The sequence below is a fragment of the Gavialis gangeticus genome, unplaced genomic scaffold (assembly GCF_001723915.1).
Source record: "Gavialis gangeticus isolate Ggan-Ray unplaced genomic scaffold, GavGan_comp1, whole genome shotgun sequence".
In the NCBI taxonomy this organism is placed as follows: Eukaryota; Metazoa; Chordata; order Crocodylia; family Gavialidae; genus Gavialis; species Gavialis gangeticus.
Genome location: NW_017729032.1, coordinates 71,901,364 through 71,911,516, shown reverse-complemented (window position 1 = coordinate 71,911,516; position 10,153 = coordinate 71,901,364). Strand labels below are relative to the sequence as shown.

Here is a 10,153-nt window from a genome sequence, read left to right as displayed (position 1 = left end):
CTCTGTTCAGTGACTAGCACAGGCAGACCCCATTCTTGCTTGGCACTTAAAATATCCCTAGTGATCCACACAAATATCCCTAGTGATCCAAACAGTCTAGCTATATCAAGAGAAGGGTGTAATTGCCCTATAGTACTTCTTACTAAAGCTGGAAAAAATAGTTTTAGTAACCTCTTTCTACCAAGGAAGAGTTATATATGTGCAAGAAGGAAGTAATCAAAAGCCTCAGTTTGAGTGACTTTTAAGACATTAATTTTCAGTAAATAACTTTAAAAGATATATGCATTCCAGCTTCAGCTTGTGTTTCTCGAATATATACATTGAAAGTCCGGTAGAAGGTTTACTGTCATATAATTGGAATGGTTTGGGTATCATAACTTCTGTATTCATTTAAAAATTGAACCATATATATTTTGGTTCTTGATTAGGGCAAATAAGAAAACAGAACACAAATTGCAGAGGAACAGATGCGTTAGAAACCAGGGAGGTGGTTGGCCCAGTCTTTTGTGGATTCAAAGCTTCTATTAGTATAAAATACGATAGCCTTCTTAACTGGTAGCTATGTAGAATGTTTTACACCTGTCAAAAGTCTTCATTGCCTCCACCTGCAATTCAAGGTATAGGTACTGACTTAAGTGTGGTTTGGTTTAAGTATTATTTACTTTAAAAGCTACTTGTTGCAGGAAACAAGATAAATTCTACCTAAAGTAGTGGCTCTCAGCCTTTCTGGACTTAAGGCACCCTTCCCTAACACTTTTTTGAATTTTGAATAGCATCCAAAATCAAAAACTAAATTATAGATTACTGTGCTTGTTTCCTTGCAGAGGGGCCTGGCAGTGGGAATGGAGGATCATCCAGTCAGGGACAAGCCTGAGCCTGTGCTCCTCTGCTTAGTTTTATCTGCTTATCTTCTAACACCTCATAGCACCCTTCAGAGGATCTGGTGGCCCCCCAGGGTGTCCTGGCACGTTGGTTGAGAATCACTGGTAATAGTGTGTAGAATTTAAGGTCTGTTGGGACTGATGGCAGAACATTATCATTGGAAGACCTTCCATTCTATATTTAGCTCTCCTTTTGACCAACAAAACTGAGTACTGTTGACACAGGAAATGATGCTCTTCTGCTTCCTTTTAAGCTCTTCCAGGAATATGGCAGTGGGAATCTGTGATTTTGGGAAGTGAGTTTTTTAAATTTATAAAAATACATTCAAAAGCCATCTGGGCATATTAATAGCATGGCACTAACTGCAGTGAATTGGATCACAGAGTGAATCGCTCACTCTTTGGTATTCCTCAGAAATATTGTAGTCTTAAACATCTTTACAATGGTAATAGTAACTCAGTTTTGAAAACACCTATATATGAAGTCAAAGAGACTCAGATTTTTCTATCTAAATTATAGTTAACAAAAGATATTTAAGGACATAAACTTAAAGCCAGTTCAGATTTCCAGGGCATTCACTTTCTCTTGAAGCCAAGATGTATCCTTCAGAATTCATTCTGGTTTCCTCTTCTACAGCAGGGGTTGGCAACTAACAGCAGATCATATTAACAGAGCATGGTTCTATGTTGGGCTGGCATCCCCCTACTGAAATGAATGAGATTTGACGCACCCATTTTTTAAAAGTAAAGTCATGTGTTGGGTTGACCTGATGCTCAGGTGCCATTCTTAATGGGCTCAGCACCTGCCAACTGCCCTTTCTCATTGCTCCAGATACAGCCTGCCTCTTCCCAGTCCCTGTGGTGGTCCTGATCCAGCTGTCTGTACCCTCCCCTCCCCTCTGCTTCTGCTGAGCTGCCAGTAGCCTGTGCCACATGGTGCTGGGCCTAGGTGCGGAGGGCCTTGGCCTGATCGCCCACTTACTAACAGCAAGCTGGATAAAACCCTCTTCACAGGCTGGACTTGGCCTGCAGCTCAATTTTTTGCCAACCCCTGTTCTAGGTAAACCTTCAGTTTTTTCTGTTCTGCCTTTAAAGTTAAATCTTTCAAATTGATACACTGGCTAACTTTGCAGAGTATTCACATTAGTTGATTCTTTTTTACCTTTGGATTAATGTTGTTTTATAGGACCAAGATCATGGTTAGGAAACCCTTTTTACTTGCACCAATTTAACAATGAACAGCTAATGCAATAATGTAACATCTGTAGGTCTCTCCTTTCACAATTGTTATATTCAGCAATCATTTTAAGTGGTTTGAGCATACAGTGTATTTTTAGTTGCAGTTTTCATTTTTCTTCTTTCTTTCTTCGGATTTTTTGAGAAGTTGGCTACTTGCCTTTGAAAAGACATGCTTTTAATCTAAGTTAACATAGGTACTTTGAGCCCAATTAGATTATTTTGTATTTTAGAATGTTCAGAAAGTATGTTGCACCATTTGATTAGTGCTGTCTGGTCCAGAACAGAATCTGCATACGCTTCTGTCATACATAAGTACTTGCTGACGCTACAATTAACTTTCTTTAATTGAAAACATGAAAGGGTATATATCTGAGGTTCTAGGAATCCTGAGTTCTTTAATAATATAATAGTCGTAGTGGCGTTAAAATATTAATTTCACAGGAACTCAGTAGGCCAGATATGATTCCTTTTCTTAGTTATGGGAAGCACATGCTTAACCCTCTCTAAATCTCTGAGTTGTCTTAAGGTTACTATTAAAAAATTGAGCTACCTCAAAATAATTCTGTAATCAGGTCATGGGAGGCTTACTGATCAAATACATTTATTTTTTCCCCTGGCATTTTCAAGAATAAGTACCTAGAAAAAAATATCTAAATTGCAAAGTTAGCAACCTATGGCCCCTGGGCTGGATCCAGCCCATGAAGAGACTGAATCCAGCTTGCTGCGGCTTAGGAAATCAGCAGCACACTTCAACCATAGCAAAAGAAGAGGGGATCTCTAGGGTCCTGTTGCTTTTTGTGCTCAGTTTATTCTCTGCTGTATCACAGGAGGCATCCCCAAAATCAGGGGTAGGCACTTATTTGTGCTGGAGGACCACTCAGGCAGTTTTGGTGAAGAAAGTTAAGGGGGTGGGTCAGCACCCCCCTGCTGTACCAGGCTGCGTCAGCTATCCCCTGTTCCTCCAGCCCACAGCAGCTCACCAAAACTCCCTAAGTGGCTCCATGGAGCCACCTGGCTCCTCGCCGGCATGCTTGGCCAGGTGGATGGGATGGGGCTGCAGGTGGACAGGGAATGGAGTAGGGGAGGGCCACAGGGTGGTGATAGTGTGGGGCTGGAGCCCAGGGCAGAGCCATGATCCACTGACCACACATCCCTGCAGTGAGTGCTGTTTCCATAGGCAGGGACACAGGGAACAGATTGGCTGTGCTCCAAGCCCTGGCCCCGCAATGTCACCACGCTGTGATCCTGGTCCCAGCCACGCCTGATCATCCTGCTTCTGGACGCTGCTCCCCACCCGCTTGTGGCCCCATCCCATCCATCAAGTTGAGCATACCCTACCCATGAAGGTCCTGGGCTGGTCTCCCTGGAGACCCTGTCCTCCCGCATGGTGTGGGATAGATGGGCTGGGGTGGCCAGGGCAGCAGGGTTGGGTCCAGCAAGGGCAGTGACACTGGCAGCAGCAGCTGGAAGGAGCCACCACTGCTCTGAAGTGAAATCTGGCTGCCATGCTACCCCAGCCCCACTGTGCCAGGAGACGGTGGGACTGGCTGCACGCACCACAGCCTGTACTTCCCCCTGTGGTTGCACCAGGCAGAGCCAAGGGACACACCCTAGGCCCTATTTTACCCAGCCTTGGCAGACTGGATCCAGCCCATGGGCCATATTTTGCCCACCCCTGCCTGAGATCCTAGCTCCTGCCCATTTCTATCTATTCCCTTTACAGTATCTGCTGACTACTGGGGGGGGGTGGTACAGCCTGTGGTTGGGGCTAGGTTCACAAGCAGAAACCTGCAGTGGCATAAGGTTACCAACCTCTGATCTAAACGGATGAGCAAGAGAGATCTTGTTTAAAGTGAAAAGGAAAATTTTTTGAATTTTTTTTTAGACTTTTTTTTAAACCTAAATGACATATCCAGTATCTTGTTCCTATTAAGGCTTCTAGCTTCCTTCTTCAGTTTATTTTAGGTGATGTACTCTAACTGAAAATATGTGATTAGTCAGCCCATTTCCAGCATTTATGATACTTTAAAGCCAATCTCTTAATTTTTATTTTTCATATTTAGGTTTCTACAGTCCAAGAACTTGTTACTGGATATGAAGCCTCTCTGAAAACCTGTGACCTTTTTAGTCCTTATGGTGAGTTTCAGTACACCTCTTAAAATTGCATTTCACTTACTAATCCGTGTGATAACAGTTATCAATAATTGTTGGAGTGCTGCTGCTTTTTGCCAGAAAATAATTACAGGTCTTGTTTTTGTAAACAAAAACAACAACTTGACAAATTTAGCCGATTTTTGCTAAGTTTGGTTTTTGTGTATTTTTTTCAAATGAAGTTTTCAACCCTATTGGTTACTGTAATTTTATATCTGTTTTGTTACAGAAAATGGAGAGAGAGAGCCCCCAACGACACTGCTTTGGGTTCGGTATTTCCTGGCACAGCACTTTGACAAACTTGGCCAGTGTTCATTGGCCTTGGATTACATTAATGCTGCAATTGCAAGCACTCCAACATTAATAGAACTGTTCTATTTAAAAGCAAAAATTTACAAGGTAAAAAATTGACTTAAGTATGTTAAATTATAGGCTGTGAAAGTGCCCTAATCAATTGAAACTGTTTTATAGAATTGTATAATGTGGTGGTCTGGGTTGTGATTTGTTTATTATGTTTTTGGGGCACTCTCTTGTCAGCATAAAGAAAATCTAAACTCATTCTTTTTTCCAAATTTTTTTGACTCTGGAGTAAATTGTTATAATTTAAGATGACACATCACTGTTTGGAAAAGTCCAGAGAATGTTAAGTTAAAAACTAGCTTAGGATTTCCAAGGTACTTATAGTTACTGGCACAAACATTTATAAAGTTCTTTAGTTAATCAAATGTTTGTTCAGTACTGAAGCTTAAATGTATCCTCTTTTTCCATAATAGCATGTAGGAAATCTCAAAGAAGCTGCCAAATGGATGGATGAGGCACAGTCTCTGGATACAGCAGACAGATTTATCAACTCCAAATGTGCAAAGTACATGCTACGAGCTAATATGGTGAAAGATGCTGAGGAGATGTGTTCCAAGTTCACAAGGGTAGGAATTATTGCATTAAAGAGGAGATGGGTAGCATTTTATAAGAAAATGGATTTATTAAATGTGAAAAAACATTTTTGTCTAGTTCTTTCCTTGAAGTTAAGCTCTAGAATTTGTTGATACTAACACTGTATTTTGCTAATTCACAAAACGAGAGAATTTTCCTGTATGGAGTATGAGGGAGCTACTCTTAATTTAATTTGATTTAATGACCTACTTTAGATTTTGTATAAATGGATCTGATTACAGTAGATTTGTATAATGTGAAAACCAAGATGGTTTATCAGGAATATCAGAGGACATTGAACTCAATTTTTTTTCTGGTATATAATCTTATTTATGAGAAGCAGATTATATGTAGTTAGATCCTTACTGATGTTTTCATTCACTCTGGTTTTGAAGAGAAACATTTGAATGTTGTTGGTAGGTTTTACTTTTAATCTTTTTATCTTTGTTCATGTTGCATGACTGTGTCAATTAGTATAACTAATTCATAAAAGCATCTTTGGGTTAGTTTATGTAGTAAATGTTTAAAAGTCAAATTATTTAGTAGTATTAGCCTTTCTAGCTAGTAGGTGTTTGGAACAAACTTGGCTTTTTATATGTGGAATGTAGGAACACAGGCCTGGAAGGGACCTGGATCACTTGAGTCCAGCTTCCTGCTCCATGCAGTCATGACATTCAGTGCAAGAGAGTGCCTAAGAATATTGATTTGGTTCTGCCCATACACTGTAGCTAAAAGCATGGTGTACTCTTAGACAAGCCCCTAAAGCCACAAGAAAACTCCAGCATACTGGAGAAGAAGAGTAGAGCTAATGAAAGGCACTCTCAGTGACATAAGCCCTTGCAGTAATGTGCCTAATTAACCAGTGATTCTAAACCAGGATGCCATGAGATCCTTTCAGAGGTGCCACGCAGTGTTAGAACTGTTAGGTGTGCACAGATGATTCACAAGATGATAAACCCAGAGATTTCAAATAAGAATTCGTAGTGTTAAAAATCTACTAACTTGCTGTAGCCTTTGAGTTCTTTGCAACAGAAAAATTGATTTATTCTGTTTGTATAGTCAAAAATTGAGTGAAAACTGAGAGCTGGCATTTTCAGGAAGGTTTCTTAGGTCTATTGGGTGGGGCAGGGAGGTGCCTCAAGTCTAAAAAGGTTGAGGACCACTGGCCTAAATAACCCTAAGAAATGGGTCATGCCTCACATTAGAGGAAGGTAGAAACCCTCAAGTCGTTCTTGCCAGTCTGGTCTGGGGGAGATTCTTTTCTGGTTCTGAGTATGATGCCAGGAAATGCTGATCCTGCAGTCGCTGTCCAGGCACCTACCCGAGTGGTTTCTCAGTCCCACTGGGGACATGTTCCCAGTCATCAGTGTTTCCGTTGGGGCCAGCTGTGGCCACTAACTGATGCTTTAGGAGATGGGAAAAAGAATGGAAGTTAGTAATGCATCCAAAGGATAAAACATTTCTTCCTGGCATATGCAAACAATCAGCAAATGTCCTAGAACCTTAGGTGATGCATTACAGTTTTTCTAACCATATTGAAACTTGAAGGAGGACAAGGGAAGAAAACTTGATTCAGCATGTCCTATTCCAACTACCTGGCCTTAGAATTCCTTGCACAAACTAAAGAACTTCTCTGAAGTCTGAATTGAGGCACATCCACAGAAACACAAACTCACCTCGAGAGTCCATGCACGTCTGTTACCCTAATTCAAAAAACTGCCCCATAGTTTCCATCTGCAGTCAGGAAGTGGACTTTAACCCAGGCCTGTTCTTTGTAGTACCAGTGTCTGCTATCTGTGAATTCAAGAAAGTTGAGAAATAACTGCTTAAAGGTTAAGCAGGTTTTTCAAGCATTTGAATCTGTACCAGTTTGGTTTGGGGAATATAGAGTAACAGCTAGAAGCTACAGAAAAGATTAGTTATTGTACTGTATTGTATTGTAATAAGAATGATTTTTTTTCTTTTGAGAACTTGTGTAACTATTAAATCAGTGACCATTAGCAGATACTGACTTTCACCTTGTGTTCATGGATGACTGGTTATTCTTACCAAAAGTCCTATGCTAGTTGTTGCCAAGTGTTAGTTAGGGGCAAGCAGGAGCTGCTGGTATCTATAGTTTAAACTTACTTATTTCAGGAAGGAACATCTGCTATGGAAAATCTCAATGAGATGCAGTGTATGTGGTTCCAGACTGAATGTGCAACAGCTTATCAGAGATTAGGGAAATACGGGGATGCCTTGAAAAAATGTCACGAAGTGGAAAGGGTAAGTCGCTAAAAAGATTTGAGTTGTGTTTTTTGTTTTGTTTGTTTTTTTCCCCTGCATAAAAGTCTTCATGCAAATATTCATTGCTTTAATCCAGTGGGTCTCTGCCAGGGTGTTGCAAGATTGTTTGAGGGGTGCTGTAGTGCCTGATGCTTGTGAGAAGATGCAAGTGCTGGCTGGCTCCTCCATTAGTGTGGGACTCTGTGCCTGCCTCCCCGCATCACAGCAGCACGTCACGCAGCCCCTCCCACCACCTCTAGGAGCAAGGGAATAAACTATGCTGAAAAGTGCAATCTTCTGCCACCCCCACTCCCCATCCAGCAACCCTTGTGCTGACTGCTCCCATGCTCCATGCAGCATAGTCTGCCATAGGCAGGCATGTGTGGGGCTGCTTTCTTTCAGCTTTACTCCTTCTCGTCCTCATCCCACATTCCTAGAGCTGGTGGAAGGCGCTGCAGGGAATGGTCCAGCATTCAAGCCACTGGAGCTGTAGCCAAAGCATCAGGGGCCTTTCTCTCACATCTTCACCTACAGACGGGGGGAAATTGTGGAAAAAGCAGGACATGGGTGAGGTCCTGCCGCTGCTGCCCTCACCTGGCACCAGCCTCTGCACCCAGTGGCCACTGTCACCCCCTTCCATCCCCTGCAAGGACACCTGCCTCCTTTGGGGGTCTAAAGACTCAACTGTAAGCTCCCTAATCCCTTGCCTGCTGCTGCCCACCCTGTGAGATCCTTTTAAGGGTGCCATGGAGTGCACTGTAAGAAATAAATTGGTTTTTAAATGCAGTGCCACTAAATTCTGAAAAGTAATTGTGGAATGTCTTGAGTCTTTAAAAAGCTGAGAACCACTGCCTCAGTCAGTTTGACGGGTAGATGATGATCTTCTAAGGTAAAAATTATGATGTTGACTTAATGCACTTTTGAAACACTGGATATATAGTATTTTTTAATTTTAGGGTAATGTATCTTTATCTGCTTCCATAATTTTGTTCCCTTGTAAAAAGAAAAAGATCCAACAGTGTCAAAACTTCTGATGTGCTTTTATCTAAAACTAGTAACACACATTGATTGTAGCAGTTTCCTTTTTTTTTTTTAAATGACAGTTAATGTGATAGTATTTTTAATGATGAAAAAAGATCAATAAACGTTACTGTTCCTTTTTTTAGTTTTTTTTCTCTTCAGCTGCTTACAGATGTTGAAAAAAACCAAACAAAAATTAAAGCTCTTTAACTTTAAACTTCTCGCACTCCTGCACTGAGCCAGCACATTATTTGGACCTGGCTCACCCAACGTCTGTATAGATCGAGCACTTCAGTGGGGCTTTTTTGGCACTTTTATCTAATAGCTGATTGAATCAGCTTTAGATAAAACCACCAAAAAGCCCCACTGAAGCATCTGATCTATACAGCCACTGAAGAGCTGGGTCGAAGCAACATGCTGCTGCTTCCAGTACAGCACGTTTTTTGGGTGGTTTTTTTAACGTCTGCAAGTAGCCTTTGTCTTCAGTTTATCCTGAGACACTGATGTGCTGAAGCACTAGATTCTTCTAAGTACTAATTATTGTTAAAATCTTGCTCTTGATCAATATTGTCTGTAAACTATACTTCACTTTATATTTTTTAACAGATGGTAATAATAAGAAAATATAAAGCAAGTTTTAAGAAGATTTTTCTTTCTTTTTTTTAAGCATTTTTTTGAGATAACAGATGATCAGTTTGACTTCCATACATATTGCATGAGAAAGATGACTCTTCGTGCCTATGTAGACCTCCTGAGATTAGAAGATGTGCTCAGGAAACATGCCTTCTATTTTAAGGCTGCTCGATCAGCAATTGAAATCTACTTGAAGCTACGTGATAATCCTCTAACCAACGAAAGCAAAGAACAAGAAGTGAATTCAGGTACCTAGAGAGTAATGAACATTAACATGTCTGTTACTCAATTAGCCTTTAGAATGCTAAATAATATTAAATTATATGAAATCATTATCTGTTGGTATTTATAGAAGACTTTTCTGTCCTAAAACATTGATTAATGACTGAAAAGATGCCTTGCATTCATTTTATTACAAAAGCTTTTTATAGTATTAAATTGTTAGATAAGCAAAATGGAGACCTGTGCCAAAATAATTGGTGTAGTACATCAAATTATTTTTAAAAAGAAAAAAAATGGAGGTTCAGTGATTTCCTTGATAGCCTGTTCCAATGCTCAATTACCCTTATAGTTAAGTATTTTCCTCCCCAGATACCTAGACTTCATCACTTTTGCAACAGATTAAACTGATCTTTGACCCTGAGTTGACACAGAGAACAAATGGTACGTGTGTGTCATAGAATCAGTGAGTCGGAAGGGACCTAGACAGTTCATCTAGTCTGACCCCCCGCCATGGGCACGAAGGAGCACTGGGGGTGAGAGGGGTCATAAGACCCCAGCCAGGTGTCTATCCAGTCTCCTCTTGAAGATTTCCAGGGAAGGTGAGAGCACCACCTCTCTGGGAAGCCTCTTCCAGGCTCTGGCCACCCTTACAGTGAAGTAGTTCTTCCTAATATCTAACCTAAACCTATCCTCCCTCAGCTTGTGGCCATTGTTCCTGGTGACTCCAAGGGGGGCCCTGGTGAACAGACTTTCCCTGAGTCCCTGCTGGTGGCCCCTGGTAAGGTTGTAGGCAGCCACAAGATCCCCCT

At 41.0% G+C, this 10,153-nt stretch overlaps 1 protein-coding gene across 2 annotated transcripts in view; it reads left to right on the top strand.

The window, feature by feature from the left end:
• Positions 1 to 10,153, top strand: part of NAA16 (N(alpha)-acetyltransferase 16, NatA auxiliary subunit) — a 126,592-nt gene that overhangs the window by 94,521 nt on the left and 21,918 nt on the right. For both annotated transcript variants that reach the window (XM_019524836.1, XM_019524837.1), the window contains 5 exons: positions 4,184 to 4,256; positions 4,501 to 4,670; positions 5,045 to 5,197; positions 7,341 to 7,469; positions 9,157 to 9,370. In XM_019524836.1, the coding sequence (XP_019380381.1) occupies positions 4,184 to 4,256; positions 4,501 to 4,670; positions 5,045 to 5,197; positions 7,341 to 7,469; positions 9,157 to 9,370 (739 nt within the window). The remainder of the gene's footprint in view (positions 1 to 4,183; positions 4,257 to 4,500; positions 4,671 to 5,044; positions 5,198 to 7,340; positions 7,470 to 9,156; positions 9,371 to 10,153) is intronic.